Source organism: Cryptomeria japonica, chromosome 3, assembly GCF_030272615.1.
Source record: "Cryptomeria japonica chromosome 3, Sugi_1.0, whole genome shotgun sequence".
NCBI classification, from domain to species: Eukaryota; Viridiplantae; Streptophyta; class Pinopsida; order Cupressales; family Cupressaceae; genus Cryptomeria; species Cryptomeria japonica.
The window spans coordinates 285,591,094-285,609,914 of NC_081407.1; the positions used below are offsets into that span (position 1 = coordinate 285,591,094).

Sequence of the window (18,821 nt, forward strand, 5' to 3'; positions counted from 1 at the left end):
AGAGCAATGAATGCAAAGTGCTCGATATTTGAGCAGAGAAAGGTGGATGTAAGGGGAAGGGACACAAAGTTAATGTTTGAGCATGGCAGAGCGTAGAGTGATGATGGGATATTAATGTGAGTTCAGTTGCAAGTATATTGTGGCATAGTGAAGTTGTGCCACACAACCACGCTGTCCACTTTGGACGCTGCACCACACAGCTTGTGGGGGTGGGCTCGACCACGTTTTGGTCACAACATAAAATTGTTGACTTAGTGACACCTTGACCAAATCACCATATAACACATGTCATACCATTCGAAAATGAAAAAAAAAATCATAAAAAAAATTGATTTCCTACCAATTGTTAAAAAAAGAAATTCTAAGGTCCACGTGGCACTCCACATAAACCTGCGAAGATTGGGTGCGCACATATATGCCCTCTCCCCTATTTGAGCTAAATTGTTTGTGCAACACCCAGGCTGTATCATTGATTGTGTTTTTTAATTAATTAAAATTAAAATATAACAAATTTTTGTTTTTCAATTAATTATTAAACACGGTCAATGGTACAGTAGACATTACCCTATTTGAACGTCAACGTCAGTCAATCCAACACCAAGATTGTATTATTGATCGTGTTTATTAATTAATTATATAATAATTATTAAATAAAAAACACGATCAATAGTACAGTGTGAATGCTGCATGGACAATTCGATTTGAATTGCATCTTTACCCAGCCTCCGACAAATAGAAAAAAAATCGTTGAGGCTCAAAAACGTGCAATCGTCTTGCATGGTATTTAAAAGATATTTGCCGTCGTTCAAATCAGCGGGTGCGTTTCATGCAAAAAAACAAACCCGATAATTGTGAGGTGGAGCCAGCTTTTTCCTTCCTCGAAACCCTTACGTGACCGTCACAACAAGCCTCAATTGTAAATTGGTCAGGGAACTTTCAATGAAATCTCTATTTTTAGAAAAATCCGCCCTCCAATTTTTACAGTTTGCTTCCTACTGCCTTCCACCTAATCTGCATGGTCCGTTCCTATTTCTTTCCTACTAATTTCCCTATTCTGCTTCCTACCGTCTTCTGGGAAAGCAATGTAGGCACTTATAATAAGAATAGAAGATGGTATAAAGAACAGCTGACGATTGACGCATTCATCTTAATTTTGTATAATCCTGTGTTTTCTGCTATTTGTTTTGATAACAAAGAAAACAAAAACCATTTTTAATTTTGTTTCTTGAAAAATATGGGAGCTCACGGAGCAGGGGGTTCATGCGGAGCGTTCTCTGGCGGAGGGTCGGCATTCAGTTCAGTCGGCTCAGGCGGAGCGTTCTCTAGCGGAAGGTCGGCATTCAGTTCAGCCGGCTCCTCAGCCCTGATCAATTTTTCTGCCTCTCGAAGAAGTAATAATTTGAGAGGGAGGAGGCGCGATGATTACCCGAGGGAGAATAGGGCGCCACTTCTTGAGCCGTACGAGCCTACTTCTAAAGATTTCTGGATTGCCGTTGTTGTTGTTCTTCTCTTCTTTGCAGTATTTGGTAAGTGGGGATATTAGCAATTTTATACCACGCTTTATTTAAAAGCCTTTTTATTGTCTGGAAAAAACGCACACTGTTTTAATGTCTGTGAAATTATATTATTAAACCTTTTTTCAGATTCCATTACTAAAACTTATATGTTAGATATAAAAATTGAAGTAACTAGAATTCTACATCTGCACAGAAGCAATATATATAATGCATTTAGTAAGACAGCATCTATCTTTAAAGTAAGAATGCGTCTTTTGGCAAAATCTGTGTATGAATTTGAAAATAGATCATGTTAGGTAATATGTCGTTCAAGTAAAAATTCAATTTATTTTCTGGTATTGATCTAAACATTTATTTGAAAAATTATATATATTTTTTCCAATTTCGTTTTGCTTGTTTAGTGTGGGTTCTATGGGGGCCGATTCCTTTAAAGAAAAGCTTCTGCAAAAACTTTGAGGGTGCATAAAAGTGTGAAGCAACAACATACCGATTCCCAAATAAAACTACATAATACCAGTTCCGTCATGAGATGAGTACAACTGCCAGAAAGAGAGAGTAGTAAAAAAGAACTTGCTATAAAAAACTGTGGAGAAAAACCATATCAAGAGCTACGAATGGACCCAAAAATTGGGGTTGATTTTGGTCCTAGGCTCCTAAAAAGAGTGATGTTTAGCTCTTACTATGCTATTGATGGATAACATTGGGAGGGTGAAGGCACTTTGAGATTTATAGGTACTATGCCTTAAAATTATTCTCAGACATCAATATATAAAGCTAGTTTATGATAAAATAGGGCCACATTTGAATGCTTCTTCACCAAAGACATGAAAACTTGGCCGAGTTTGAGAATCTCTTCAATTTGTTGTAGGAGAATGGGGCCAAAATCTCCTAAGGGGAGCTCGACTCACAGTTGGACCCAATTTCAACTTGAAGTTTGTAACTATGGAGGCCTAGGGGTGCAGAGCTCTATTGTTAGAAAGATCTCGTCTAGGATGCAAAAGGTATTGTGGAAGTGCTAATTGTAAATAGCCCCAAATAAGTGGAGTCCCTACTAGAGGTGCAGTGTTGAAGCAAGAGTCTTTTGGATTCCATCATTTGCTACAACGTACGAGACAATACAATAAAAGAAAAAAACGAAACAACGATAGCCAAGAATGCACTGCCAGATAGGGATCGATGAACTTTTAAAGGAGTCCCTCATAATTGCCAAGTGAGTGCTATAAAATTGGCAATGAGATGATATGTGCCAAGTCTTCACATGTTGGTAGTGGGTACCATACCACTTGCCCATTCATTACAATACACACCAATTTCTTAAAAATGGAGATCTAAAAGTTGGTTCCACAATATTTTGTGGGGGAGTGGTAAAATCCTATGTCAACAAGTTAGATATCCCGCATTCATTGGGGGAATCACTAACCTTTGCTGAAACAAGAGCTTCTCTATCCCTCATTAGGGAGGAGTTTCACAATTAGGCTCCATTCTGGCACCATATTCGTGATCACCCTACAAATGACTCAACAACAAGTCACTTTCAACCTCTAAATTGTTACATAAAAATGAAGTTGCCATCTCGAGGCCTTCCAAAAAGATTCAGGTCTCTACTTCATTATTCATTTTATTGCTTAGGAAGTAAAAGCCCCCTATGACAAATTAGCCCATGGGTGACCAAACCATCACTCCCAACACCTACCTAGCCTAGGTTACCTTGCGAGTTGCAACACACCAACCATCAAAATTGAGTTTTGAGAATCCTTCCTGAAGCATAATTCACTAAGCAACCTTTTGCTTAATTTTGTTCTTGCTTACCTCATTATATGAGAGAGGAAAAAAATTGTTTTTAGTTATCGTAATACGTAAAGGATTTTTGAAAGGTGATTATATAATTTATTATAAATTATGAGATTTTAAATAAATGTTAAAATTAATTATTGAATAAATACTCACACAATCACATGGAGAAATGTAGTATTGAATAGTTATTTATGCTAATAACTAAAAAGAGAATCTTGCTAACAAACAAGGCTCTTCTAATTAGTTTCTTTGTGTAATTTTGTAATAGTTATAAAGAGAATCTTGCTAACAAACAAGTACTCTAAGCACTTCTAATGTTACAGGTCACCTTTCTCTCATAATTCTAGCCAGTATGGGATTAATGCAAATATAACCCAATTGTATTATTGCGTTAAATGTTGAAGTCTCACTATTACATTGGAAAAATGCATGAATCTTCTATCCATCTATGACTTTTTGCACAATAATAGTACTTTCAGATAGTTTAGTGGGGCTTTTGTTGGGACCCTAGCCTAGAAAGAGGATAAAAGCCTTAAAGAATAACAGTAATAGAACCATTGTTGGTAGACTCAAACTCAGCAAAAACTTGGCAGACCCAAAATTTGTGACTTGGCAACTTAAAAATTTGCTTAAATTTCTTTAAAAACACATTGTTTTTGCAAACTTCTAATGACAAAATATATCCTATGTGTACATAAATGATTACAAAAGTATTTTCTATCAAATTTGATTCATTTGAATACAAATTGAATACAAAATTGCATCATCACGTGGAATCTTGATACAATAGCTAGCTGCCAACTATTATTAATTTATGATGATTGCCTTTGAAAATCATCATCATAATTCATAATTTGCATATTACAATTTTTTTATCGTCCTCTTCCCTAGTCTAGTGGAAACTTGGGGAGAGGTTCTAATCCTTGCACTCCGTTGCAGCACCTTGCTCAACATTGAAGGTTGTGTTTGTGGCTCTAAATCGACCAAATCATTGACCTCCTTTGATTTGTTGTCTACCTTTTGTAGTACAAAGCTGAAGGTTGTTTTGTATTTTATAATAATAATGGCATTTGAATCTTTGATACAAGCATTAGATTATCTCCTAGCTCTTTGTTATAAATGCCACCTTGGAGTGTTCATGATTTTTATATACTTAATATATAATCTCTAATTATGAGTTTATGATGATCGCCTTTGAAAATCATCGTCATAATACATAATTTTCATATTACAAATTTTTTATCTTCCTCTTCCCTGGTCTAGTGGAAACTTGGGGAGAGTTTCTGATCCTTGCACTCTGTTGCAGCACCTTGTTCGACATTGAAGGTTGTGTTTGTGGCTCTAAATCGACCAAATCATTGACCTCCTTTGATTTGTTGTCTACCTTTCTTGTGCAAAGATGAAGGCTGTATTGTATTTTATAATAATAATTGGATTTGAATTTTTGATACAAGCATTAGATTATCTCCCAGATCTTAGTTATAAATGTCACTTTGTCTAATTTAAATTGGAAATAACTCCAATTTGTAGCTGCCTGGACTGTTCATGCTTTTTTAAAAATTATTATATATTCTCTAATTATCACAAATAACTGGAAACTACTCTTTACAAAGAGCAATTATTTTTGTTATATTAAGTTTGTATTAGCACAAAATTTGATTTATTATTAGTCTGTCTAGTACTATGTCATGGCTAATCTCTCCTTTTTTAATGCCATTCAGGATCATTTTGGTTGATGTTTGATGCATATGGCTCTAAACAAATGGAAATTGGACTCAACTCTTCCTACTTATTAAAAGCAAACGAACTGCTTGTTGAGAGCATATCAGTAAGTCTTTGTGATGTTCATTTGATAAATATCGTAATTATTCTACTAATCTTGCATATTTGTTTAGATAAGCATATTACTTATTTCTAAAATACATTTGTGCTCTCAGAAATAGTCAATTTGGTACAAGGGTCTCTTGATAAGTTTAATAACATGCATTTCTCTTTTAGTTTCTTGAACATAAAAATTGACTTTTTATTTTGGATTTGTATAGGTGAGAAATATTGATCAAGTTCCAGGAGTCCGCCTATATCTTTTTGAAAATCAACCTTCATTGAATAAAACAAAAGAATGGACTGTGGAACATAATGTTGTGGTTTCAGGAAATCATCATCAGGTAAAACTTCAAACCCTTTTGGTTTATATTACATAAAAAAATAATGTGGACAGATATAGTTAATTTACATAAAGTTAATTTTGTTTATATTACATAAAGTTAATTTTGTTTATATTACATAAAGTTAATTTTGTTTTCTTATGGCTTTTTGCATGGTTAGGAATGGGCCTTTTGGCTAAACCAAGGATCTGAAGTAAATATGGTATACGAGTTACCTTCCACATCCAGCTTGTTCTTAATTGTTGCAAAAGGTGATTTTTTCACATAAAATTTTAACCTTTTGTAAAGTTTTAGTTTGCTTCTAAATGTCAATCCATCTTGTGTTATATGAAGAATATCTTGGCATGCAAAGTTTGTTATTAGTTTGTTGATTTTTAGACATTTTCTTTGATCAAGTTAACGTAATCTCTCAATTTTCATATATCTTGTGAAGAAATTTAACATATAATTATAACATTTCACACATTGAAGATATAAACAATAAAAAGACAAGATCCTGTTGCAAATTTTTGTGATTATATAGCATTTGCCACATCATAGTTTATAATCCAAAGATCTATTAGAGATAGACACAAAGGTGGAGAACTATGTTACTAGTAGGGGTACAAGAACAGGCCCAAGTTTTGGGTTCAGGTGTGCCAGTTTGACAAAAAAATTCTTGGGTGCAGGTATGGCTCTGTGTGTGAATATACAAAAAATACACATGCACTAGTGACTACAAATTTTAAAACATATTTGATACTTGATACTAAAAACAAGTTAAATAGAATTGAAAATACATTTTTTCTAATTCATTCGTATATCTATATGTCAAATCATTACAAAACTTGAAAACAGTAAATACAATCAAAAAATTGTATCTTCCTCTCTATCGAAAGCATCTAGATCTAAGTCATCACTTGGATCAATTTCATTTGAACTACAAGCAACCGTAGTGCCACTCCCACTGGATACATGAACATAGGAGCCTTGTCGTCATCTATATCAACTTTGGCAAGCTCTAAAATTGATGCATGCAAGTTGGCACACGTAGGGGCTATATCCCAATTCTTCACCACCCATTGTAGTCGATTTCTTTATGTTCTAGGAGGTGCAAGTTGGAATGGATGTAGATCAAGTCTTTTTTTTTTTTGGCAGCCAACTGGTTGTGCTTAGTTGAGTGAATAATGGAGTGTGCAGTCCAATCCTTCTTGGCGAAAGAAGAACTTGCAATCTATTGAAATTGGAGAAAGTCAATACAACTTAAAAATGCGAAGGAATGGTACAAATGTTAAAATTAAGATTAGAAATGCTTATTTGTGACAGAATTTTGATTGCAAGAGGTTGAGGGAACATATAACTTTGTACATGGTAATACTGTGTATAAGCATCCATCTTGTACTTGTCTTGAAGATTGCAAATTCTATGATCTCGTCTTGTGATGAACCTACCAAATTCGGGCTTAATCTTATCCACCACTTTTGGATTTAAGAAGATTTGTTAAGTATAGTTGATGTAACTTAAAGAAAGAAAAGCTTTGATTAGATCTCAATCAAGTTATAAGAATTGTGTAATAAACCAAAGGAAATGGGAAAATCATTTAGAGATATTACAAGATTAAATACGGCCTTTGGTTTCTTATACCGATGTACCCAAATATCAATAAATATTAAAATTATGCTTAAAGATTTGCTCCAGCATAGTTGAAAAACTTGGAGTTGACATTAACTTGACTAACACACTTGACAAAGCCTTAGTAAAATTTTTGGAACATTAGGACACACAACATCGTAAAAAAATTCTTCAAAGACATTCATACTACTGAACTTAGGGAACAAATTACTATTTTACGTCATATAGATCAAAATTAGAATTCAATAAATATCATAGACCAAAAAATGAGTTCAATACATATCAACGTTAATGCAAATAATATTTTCAATGTAGGTGTCCTCGAATTGGATGGTCTTATTGCAACTTCTTGTTGAGGAAAAATATCATCCTTTTTTGGAGCATGTTGTGAATGTGATGAGTCCTCCACTGATGGCTTACCTTCCTCCTCTTATGTTTCCACTTTCGCTTGTCATTCTGGTGGTCCCATCTCTAAATCAGCCATACCATTCTTAGTTGTCAATGGTTTCACATTGTCAACAACCCAATTGGAATATGAATTGATGTCGTTGAAGTCAAGTGCCTTATATTTCTCTTTCTCCTTTACCTTCTTTGCACACAATTGAAGGTCATTCAAGTGCTTTTAAGTCAATCTGCCGTGCTTCTTTATGTGGATGGCCTTAAAAACACTTAATCACGCTCACAACCGTAAGTTCTATAATGATGTGACAAAATGTGGATGACAAGGGTTTGAAAATTAGGTGTTGTACCAAAACCTTCCCACCACAATTTGCAAGGACAACATGCATAAAATTGTAAGGAATTTAGTGAACTTGAAAATTAAAGCATAAATGTTTTTTACTTGGCTGCAGAGAGGCTTTTCTACAAATGAATAAAGGTGAACAAAACAATCTCCCATCAACACCCTTATAGACCTGTAACTCATCATATTAATGTCTCCAAGGTTCTTATTGTAGTTCAATGCACCCATACGCCTGTTGAGGACAGCCATATCCTCCTCATTTGCTCTGAATGAGCTAGAGAGAAAAACATAGGGTTCAAATAGTTGATAATAACATGATTATGTAGGTGGAGTTGCATAAGGTCTCAATGTTTTTTACTTCACTAGAGGTATAAATTGACTTCAAGAACACCAACTATCTTCTTGAAGCCATGGGGAAACTGATTAAGTTTCGCTTCCTACCATCCATCCACCCATGGATAAAATGCTATAGAACATCCCTTATTGAGAGATTTTAATACAAAATTATACCACACATGATGATAAGGATATTGATAATGTATAATGTTTACTATTATACCGTACAATAATTTTATGGTGACTCGCCAACCATAATTTAAGTTTATCCCTGACTGTTGGTCATTTGAGACTAGACATTGTTATGATCACCTTTGACATGACATTGAGGGTGATGATTCAAATCTACTGAAGGCGATCAAACGGTCACAATCATATCCATGGTGACTCATGTCCTCTGATCCTATTAGTTAGTAACCACTCACCCATTTATAAAATCTTTTATGTATGGACATAAGGCCCTCTTTAACATAAGAGACCTTAAAAGGGTGATTTCTCTATAATTAAGATGGCAATATGCAGAGTACACGTATTGCAACCTTGAGCAATTTTCCTTCTTGCCTCTTCTAAGTTTGATAAGGTTTTTGATATTGGCTCCCCCAAAATTTCCATAGATATGACACAAGGCCTATGATAGGTCAAAGTGATCAAACAATAAACTTAAGGTTACCCTTAACCCATAGCCTGTTATCCATGATCCCATATGACACATAACTAACCTAGGATTATGAGTACTAAACATGGAAACAATGTGCTACATTTACAAATACAAGCCTTCAATGTTGTAGTATGTAAATCTTTAATAAGGAAACTAGACATGTCTTCTGAAAATAGCTATGTTTTCAAGCAGAAAATGGAAGCTAAAGTGAACATTTTTATGTTGGATAATTAACACCTAATTTACCTTTTGAGCATGCTTCTAGTAATGATTCCTATCATTTGGGTTGGGCCAAACTTAAGTGATTTCAAGTTGGATAATGTAGAAGGTGGAGATTGAGATGAATACCATTGATCTTTGGAGCTTTTCATACTGATTTTTCATTTTGATATTTAATTTATTGTCTTTAAAGTTTGGTCATTGTAAATTTGATGATTTATGGGTTAATCAATTTGGCTTTTAGAGACACATCCATATTCCAATAATTATTGTAAGTGTGGTTTATGAATTATGAATCAAGGATTTAACGAATCGTCATTGTTTCGTTTGTCTGCATTTGCATTATATATTCTTGCAGTTGCATCTTTGTGTGCATGAAAATCTCTAGTTTCAAAATTCCTTAACCTATATTTGCCACTTGGGAATCAAGTTACACTTATATCTGATCTGCACTCGGATGTTTGCTCCTGATAAGTTCAATATATAGATACAAGTTGATCAATATCTTTGGTACTATATACATGTATTTATTTAACTCCCAACACTTATGATTGACAATTTGAGAGTAGTCATAAGTTAGCTGTTGATGAAACAATTCCCTCATTGAATTTTCTTCACTTAAACACTAGCTGGTTTCAATGTGGACAACAAACTCATAAATAAGACTTGCTTCAAAATCTTGAGTTACATATTACTTGAATGGATAAGATTTTTTTTAATATTAATCATACTTTATTGATCAAGGCATTCTTACACCGTACCCATTGTTTGAGTTACTATACATATGCCTTACCATTGACTGAGTAACCATACAGCTTCAATAGACAAATTTCCATAAATTTTTTCAACACAGATCCTATACTTTCATAGGGTGCTAATTTTTTAGATTTTCATACAAGAATGATTTTCCATTCTTTTTTGTTTTTGTTTTCAGGAACAGCTCAGTTCAGTGATTGGGTTAGAGATCCATCCAGTCCAGATTCTGGCAGTCTATGGAGACCTATAAGTGGTATGTAACACTAAATTCAGTAATTGGTGTCATATGATATGACCTTGCTCATAAATATTGCCTGTATGCAGTTTCCATACATTAGTACTTCTATTTTTATTGATATTGAAATAGTTGCAACATGTTTTTCAACTCACCTCAACATAATATAAAGGGCACGCTTTGCTAATATATGCCATGAAAACAGAACCACAAAGATGTTGATTGTACCAAATAATTGCAAGGAAATGGAACACTGATATTTTTAACAATGTCTCTTTAATCATGCAAAATCATTGACACATTGATGCAAAGTTTCGAATCATTACGAAGGAAATTCAACTTTGGAAGAAGCCAAACAATCTTCTTTTTTAAATCAATTTTGGGTAGCAACATTTTAACCTGGAAATCAACCTTTAATGCAATAAATTTATGATTAGTAATGAGATTTGCTTGATTCCCACTTTTATCCAGGCTTTGCATTTTTGCAGCTATGCTCTAGAAGCTGTAATGCTTCTAATTCTAGTCTTACCTACTACATGGTGCGTCTCTGTGAAATACAAGGGGGTATCTTGCTTCTACAGAGACTCTGATGGCTGATTATCTGCTTTCTTTAGAGACTCCAATGGCTGATTATCTGCTTTCTTAAAAGTTATGGGATGGGGAACCTCTAGAGAATTCCCTTTGCTTCACCCTTGTGAGCACCCCATTGAATCAGTGACTACCAGGTGGAACAGTCACTCTTATAAGAGATGGGCTTTTGTGAGCTGCTACTCATGAATTGTGGGACAATCCTGACATGAAACTTGGCATTTGAATCCTAAAACCATCAGGTAATAAAAATATAATAAAAGGAATACCCAGCTGACTTTATATAAGAATTAAAAATTATACTGCTACTGTTAAATACAAAATAAGCATATGGCATTTCACTCTGATTCACATGAAGAACCAAAGAGAATATGTTCTAAGAGGATGAACTGGTGAGCAAGAGGAAGATGATCCATGATATTTGTACTAGGGCAGGTTTCCTCTTCTCTCCTGTAATCAAATTGTTGTTCAAATATTTCAGGACTTTTGATGGATATCTGATTAATAGAACTTGCAAGTAACATAAATGGCCGTAAGTAACCAATGCATTGGTGTAAATATGTTTTATTCTGATCAAGCTGGCAGGTGTAAAAATGATCTACATTTCATGTGAGTATATGACTAGATTGTTGATGTTCAATATTTTGCTGCACACACATTAGAATAAGCAATGGAGTAATGTCTTGTTATCCATTAAAGCCTCCCTTCTATCATTTGAGTTCCTTTGAAAAGATTGATCTCTGCATCTAGAGACAAGTAAACAGGAGTTGTATTTGTATTAGATGTTGGGCAAGAACATTAGAGAACGAAAGAAATTATGCTCATGCCCATGGATGACCAAGCTTGGTCAGTGGGACTGCAAAGTACAATAAGTTATGAGACCACCAGCAAGGGATTGCCAAAGAAGATAGAAACTCTTGAAAAGGAAAGGAAACTCAGAAAATAAGTATATTATTTATTGAAGGAAAAACTCAATAAACCCAAAAACTCCTTTAAACTAAAAGCTTTAAATCAACAGTTGAATACAGTCCAAGCTTAAAAAGCAACTTTGGATGGTATAGAAGAACACATCAACAGTGTCTCTAGCAGAAACATAATTTTGTAGAGTCCTAACTCCCAACTACTAAAGAATTCCCAATGCATGCTAAAGTAATGTCACCAAAGGATCAGCCTGGACTTAGGGCTGATGGAGATACTCTTGGAGATCATTGGCTAGTGGGGAAATCCTATTTTGGCTGCTTCCAATTTGGTTTTTCTGTATATTTGTAGCAAACAATTAACATTAACAAATAGAAGTAGACAGGGTGCCTTCTTATCGAATCTCACAACAAATGGTAGTAGTAAACTAGTAATAGTGACAAGTATTCTTATTCTCCATTTCAATGGAAATTCATAGATTAAGGGAAACTTCTAAATAAGCAGGCATGGATTAGATTGAAATACCAAATACCGTTCTCCATTCTTTACAAAGAGGCAATCCAAAATGGGCATGTATACTCTAGTCTTTATCATATTAATGATTAATCAGAAAAACACCATTAATAGATCTTAAAGGATATGATGAAGCTGCTTAAGCCTAACTAGAATTTGTGCCTAGGAGCACAAGTATGCTTTCATTCATGCCAAAGCATGTTGGAGAAGCATCAGCCACCAAGCTGAAGATTTTGGCTGTTTGCATTTATTTGCCTCATTTAAATTGAGTACTTTTTGAACAATATGGATTCTCTTTTGACAAATCTAGGCCATTGCCTATGGAAGATAATTTATATTCCATTGTAAGGAACATGATGGAAAGAGAGACGGGCCAAAATCTTTTAACAAAGGATATTACTGATGTAAGCATAGACAAGAGCCTTACTATTTTGAGATCTTGTGTTATAGAGAGAAGTGGGTAGAATAAGGTGCTCTAGCAGAGTTGGAGAGGATTTTTCATGTTCTTTAACATGTATGCTTTTGTACTGAATTCTTGGGTGAACAGGAATTGAAATTCTTCAACGGAAGGCAAGAGATTCCATATCCACATGTTTGTACTTCGTATAAACTACAGAAAGATATGAACCATAGGGAAGTTCTTACTCGTTTTGGTCAAAGGGGTATAGAGGGCATGTACACGCATGGATATATCATCATATTGTTCTCCCAGCATGTGCCCAGTTTGGAGACATCAGGCCAGGAAACCATGGATCACCACAGACTGGACTGATATTTGATCTTTCGAAATATGTATTGTAATAGCTTGTACCTTTACTTCTTTACTCTGAATTGAGTCCTTATTATATGCCTGTCAGTAGTTCTGTTTTCCAAGTTTAAAGTGGTAATGGAAAATTTGAGTAGGATTGTTTTGTATTTCAAATGCTTGTGCTTTCAGCAGTAACTTTTGATACAGAGTCTTCAGCCTCACACCCAGGATCGGAATTTATATAACTGCCCCTCTTGATATTATATATATTAGTCTGTTTTATAAAAAAGTCAATGAGCGGAGAAGATCAATCCCGTGAATTTCTCTGAAAGCTTATATTCCTTTAGTGTTTTCTGTTATCATATGGAAATTCCAAAAAAGGATATCCTGTCAAACTGCTATATGGGTGCTTAACGTATCTTCTATTATTTGATCCATTCTCTTAGTTTAGCCCATTTCTCTAAGGTTTGTTGTCACTGTTGAAGTCCAATGAAGACCTTTGATGTCTTCAATGGGTTACATGTATACAGACATGCATGTATACATATGTGCTCATACACACAGTCATGGACATGCCGAAAGACAAATACCCTAGAACTGGGAAAGAAATTTTTAGTCAATCCTGGTCATAACAAGTACTGTCTGGTTGACACATGATAAACATTGTTTGAATTGCATCCTTCAAAAGGAAAATTAAGGGTAGCTGCATTTTGAATCCTGAAATGTACTATGGTAAACTCGTGGCACTCTCAATTCTAAGTAATTGAGGTCACTATTACATAATTTCAATTAGATTACTTTGTGAAAATGTTGCGTATTACTTAATCCTTTAAAAGTATGTAAGTTTATTTCATGAACTCACATTTGGAAATTTTCACACTATATTTTGGTGGAAACTGTTCTTTTTTACTAAAACTTATTATTTATATACTGTTATGGAACAGGTCATGGGAAGATTAGTTTTGAAGCTGGCAGTGATAATGATTACTATTTTGGATTAGGGAATCTTAATGAAGAGAGTGTTGAAGTAAGTGAATTCTAGAACATTGTTACATGCAGTGGAGATCTTATTCTATTTGGTGGTTATCATTCTTCACTTCTCTGAATTTATTTAATGATCATTATACAGATGAAATTTCGGATGGAGATCAAAAGTAAAACATATGAGACAGAGACAGCAAATTCTTGGTGTCTACTGGATGTGAAATCATGCAAAGTTTTACCATCACTAAGGGGCTCCAAGGTTGGCCTCTTGACAACTCCTGATAAGCCACAGGTAATTACTACTATCACAAATTCTTGAGGATTTTTCGCATTGGATGGTTTAGGATGGATCCATCACATTTTTGTAAACTAAAAACTCTCTTGTTCATTTTTAATGCTAATGAAAATGAAGTGGATATTTTGTTCTTTTAACAGTTTACAAAGATAGCACCAGGGTAGAAATTTTTTCTTACCTTTTTAATAGAGATTCCATTCTTTTGATCAATTTTAGGGCATCTACATGGAAAATATTTCCAAATAATGTGGACAAATATATATTAGCATGTGCAACTATAATATACATATTAGGTATACATGGTAAATATGTAATATTATACTGAAATACAAAATAAAGTTAATAATAATATGATAGGTAAGGAGAAATGAATAAGGATATATGTTAGATATATAGATTAGGGGCTGTGACTGATGGGCAGTGTCCCTACAAAGTTGATGGCCATGTATGTTGTTTTAATCGGTAAATTGAGGGTTCTATAGGGGTTGGTTTTCAACCTTTAAAATTAAAAGCATTTGTACAAAAGAGGCTGGTCAAACTGGTGAAGACAAAAGTTGTAAAGGCTAAATTGAGAGCCCAAAAAACTAAATGGCCTAACCAGCAAGGCACAAGGTAGAGCCAAGCATAGAAAACTTGAAACTGACCACAACTTAAACTGATACCTACAATCAAAATGATAGCAGATAAAAAAGAGTGAACTTAGCATGTATAGGGGCCCCAGGTCAGTAGCTACATCTTTCTTAGCAGCCACCTGGATCCTTGGATCAAGAAAGGAACATCTCATGATCTGAGAAATACCACCCTTAGAAACAGAAATTGTTTGAGAGTTTAAGCAACATAGAAAATTATAGTCTGATTTTGCAGGACAGAGAGTACTAATATGATAAAGGAGATATTATTTAAATCCATAGTACTTGATTTACTCTATTCGGAGCCACTCTTTACAATTTGCATTTACTGATTGATGGAATATATTGGAAGAACAGAGGCACAACCCATTTCCTTGCTTGAGTTTCCATGTTTTGGGTTTCCTACAAAAATAATTTGTATATGTGATGTAGCTTCATTCTTTTCCATGTTCTGCAGTCATTTGCATTTCTATACTGTTTTTAATAATTGTGTTGGGCTGTTAGCACTAGCAAATCCTTTCTATTTCTGTAACATTTTAACAAAGTAGCTGAAGTAGAGCAATGAAAGTTGTTTCCGTTGGAATATCCAAGGAACTTACCAATAAATCTTTAAATGAGTTACTTCTATGCAAACTGGACAATCTAAGTTAATCAGGTGCATGCCAGTCCTGAAAACCATTCTTATGATTTGTCACCCTTTAAACTTTAAAGTATATATTGGGTTTATCATATCTAGACTTTGTGCCCAAGATTTACTACACTATCTTTTGTAAGTTGTGAAATTGGTCGATGCATGATGATCAAGTTTTAGTTTTTGGTTTCTTTTGAACTGTTGATGAAATCTGATGGTGGCAATTCATATATTAGATTCTTTTCATAATAAATTATATGATAAAGTTATTAAATTCATAGAATTATGGAATATTTTTCTCAATTGTTTGCTTTAGAACATTTTCATGGGACCTTTACATATTTGTACATATTTGTATTTTTCCCTCAAATTTTGGTTATTTTAGATGTTGATGATCACTAATAGTATTTGATAAAAAATTTCATGTAAACTTTGCAGTCATATTTTAGACAGTGAATGACCTTCTGAATTATTGGTTTTCATAATTTAATATTTTGTTTGTCTTTACTTCCATTTACCATGCAGGATGGCCTTGATGTTTGGAATGTTGAGGTCTCATATAGGACTCGCTGGCAGACGTATCTCATATTTGATGGTTAGTTCAGTCTCAAATTTATCAGAACAAAATGATAATAATTTTGTAAAGAAGTTTGGTTTCAAGATTACGCTGTGTTTACTGAGATTGTAAGAAATATGCATTGTTCACTAATTTAAGCTAATAATTGCTGCTTCAGGTACTTTACTGTTTGCAGTATTATTCAATTTGTACTTTATTTGCAAGCCAAAAGATCTGTCAAACTTGTCTCCAGAGGAAACACCTTTGAATTCACAACAAGAAGCACACAATCGTTCTCAAGCAGCAAATATTTATAGTAATTCTGTTCAACACAAAGAACCAAATTCAAAGATTTCTTCGAAAGTTAAGATGGTTGTGGAAAAAGTAAGCGAGGAAAATGTTTGTGTCATCTGCTTTGAAGATAAGAAGGATAGCATTTTCCAACCATGCGGCCATTTTGCAACATGCTATGGTTGTGGTCTTAGGTGAAGAATCTACAAAGCTTTAACTATCCGTTGACCTTTTGAAATTTGAGCAATCTATTTTTTTACTTAAAATATCATTTTGACTTGAAAGTATGGTTGAAATGAGTTTTCGATTTGTGTCTCGTTGAAGAGGCTGTATGTTTTTTTGGACATTATTGTTACATAATTTTCTCTATCATTCACTAATTTAAATTGACCTTATTTGCAGGATAAAGGAAGCATCCAACCAATGCCCCATATGTAGAAACGATATTCAAGATATTAAAAAAATATTTAATGTGTAATAATTCTGATATGCATATATATCATTAATTGTCTCTGTGTTCCACCTTCCACAAAATTCCATTGAAAGCAGTATTGTTGAATTTAGTTCAACTGCAAATCACTTATTCTCTATTGCACACATTCCTGCCTTCGTCCATTTTTTTTATCAAACTTCTTTTTCTACAGAAGTTGAAATTTGAATAAAATGTAACACCCAACAAATAAAAAATTGGACTCCTTTGTCAAAATATTCAACACGTATCAGCAAAGAGCAATATTCCTTTTATTCTTCTCAGCATTACTCTCATAGATCATCATCATTTTTGCCCTGATACCATGTTAAAATGGTAGAGCAACCACAAAAACTGTGATTAAATTATTGCACACAATATCAAAGTCATAATAATATAGATTGAATTCATGGGGATTGATTTTACATTGAATCCATTGGCATTTTTAAAGCCTTTATTTGCTCATATAAAACTAACCCAACCTACGGGAATGTAACAACCCAAATTTAACTTATTTAACACTTAACATTTATTTATTTAATCTAATCTATATAAAACTGTCTAATTAATGTAATATTCCAATACTTTGAAAATGAAGGAGAGCCAAGGTCATAGATTGATGAAAGAGCCCAATTCATGGAAATTAGGTAGTACCCTAGTGATTTATCTTCTTCAGAAAGAAGAGCCCTACTAGCTTTAAGGAATTCCTTATTTATTAGTAAGTGGGTTCCTCTTACAATATTTTTGATGGGATCCTACGTAGGCATGTAGATAAAGACCAAATACATATCTTACTCCAAGAGTTCCATCAAGGATTGTTAGGGGATATTTTTTTTCTCTTATCACAACCACAAATATTATGCAAGACAGATATTAATGGCCTACAATGTTCATAGATTGCCATCAATGGGTGAGAAAATGTCAATAATGCTAATTTTGTATAGGAAAGTGGAAATTCTCACCTACCTATCAACCATTTGGTGAATAGGATCTTGAATTTATTGGCATGATAAATATTATTTACCATGTAGGGTACAAAGGGATTCTTACATTAATTGACTACTTAATGTGGTGGATAGAAGTTCCATTGAAGGAAGCCATAAAGGTAGTAGTGGTTGAATTTTTGTAAAGTATCATTTGGAGGTTTGGGGTTCCTCCTCCAATTATCTTAGATAATGAAAAAGTGTTAATTAAAATAAAATTATTTGAATTATCTTTGAGGTATGGTGTTTATACGAAACATTATCAAATTATTACCCCCAGGGTAATGGAATTGTCAAATCCATAAAAAAGAATGTAATTGGGATTATTAAGAGGATTGGCTTTGAGCACTAAAAGGGATGACACAAACACCTCAAGTAGAATGCTTAAACCCAAAATGGGCAATCAATATGTGCCCTTACACTTAACTATATGTGAAAGAGGCTTCACTATTATTTCTCAAGATCTCTTAGCAATACAATTGACTAAACAAACAAAAATATAAGAAAAGAAAGTTGTTGAGGCTAGGCTTATAGAACTATTAGAACTAGAAGAGAAGAGGGAACCCCTAGGGATGTAATTAAGAGCTATTAGTAGATTTTTAAGTGCTTATTTGTCATTCCATAGATTCAAGTTTCAAGGTTAGGTACAGAGTCTTGAAACAGGAAGAAAGAGAAACAAATATAGGGTAACAATCAAAGTTTGATTCTCCATGGAGGCCTCTAAATAATATTTACATGTAAAGAAATTAAATTCTTTGAGCTTATATACACAAATGATTATGTCATATCTATCCCCATAAATGAGATGTATCTCAAATTCCATACACAAGTTCATGCAAGGTTCTCACTACAAATATGCAATACATGTGATTTTAACCTTTTTTTTATCTTCTTTTCAATCACATGTTTTATTAGTTCGCATTCCTTCTTGCCTTCAAGCCCTCGTTCTAGAGATTATGGTTTTTTAGATTCATATGAATCACTTCGCACAATGATATGGTTCTTTGCACCATTTTTAGAATTTCAAAAATCTTCCTAACATTGAAAAGGTAAGATAGATCATCATGTCATTAACTTAATAGTAAAAAAGGAATATTTGATAAAGAAATGCCTAGCTAGCCCTAGCGGTTGAAATTTAAATGTCCTATGATATATAAACCGTTGATCTCCTTGTTGACTGAGC

The 18,821-nt window shown here is 33.8% G+C and overlaps 1 protein-coding gene across 2 annotated transcripts; it reads left to right on the forward strand.

Moving 5' to 3' along the window:
• Positions 1-784: 784 nt before the first annotated feature.
• Positions 785-16,899, forward strand: LOC131029623 (E3 ubiquitin-protein ligase APD2). 2 transcript variants are annotated; one of them, XM_057960187.2, is made up of 11 exons: positions 788-1,113; positions 1,254-1,526; positions 5,033-5,139; positions 5,354-5,476; positions 5,637-5,727; positions 9,977-10,051; positions 13,745-13,827; positions 13,930-14,076; positions 15,865-15,934; positions 16,074-16,380; positions 16,589-16,899. In XM_057960187.2, exons 3-11 carry the CDS (start codon positions 5,047-5,049, stop codon positions 16,662-16,664), a joined length of 1,065 nt encoding a protein of 354 aa, XP_057816170.1. In that variant the 5' UTR covers positions 788-1,113; positions 1,254-1,526; positions 5,033-5,046; the 3' UTR covers positions 16,665-16,899. The 2 variants fall into 2 exon arrangements, with proteins under 2 accessions (XP_057816169.1, XP_057816170.1); XM_057960186.2 differs by having other exon boundaries at positions 785-1,526.
• Positions 16,900-18,821: the final 1,922 nt, after the last annotated feature.

What these genes read in the sequence shown, in the direction of transcription:
- LOC131029623 (XM_057960186.2), top strand. Translation starts at nt 1,235, where the DNA reads ATGGGAGCTCACGGAGCAGGGGGTTCATGCGGAGCGTTCTCTGGCGGA. An exon ending in TCTATGGAGACCTATAAGTG is followed by an intron (nt 10,052 to 13,744) that starts GTATGTAACACT and finishes GTTATGGAACAG; the next exon opens with GTCATGGGAAGATTAGTTTT. An exon ending in TTAATGAAGAGAGTGTTGAA is followed by an intron (nt 13,828 to 13,929) that starts GTAAGTGAATTC and finishes ATCATTATACAG; the next exon opens with ATGAAATTTCGGATGGAGAT.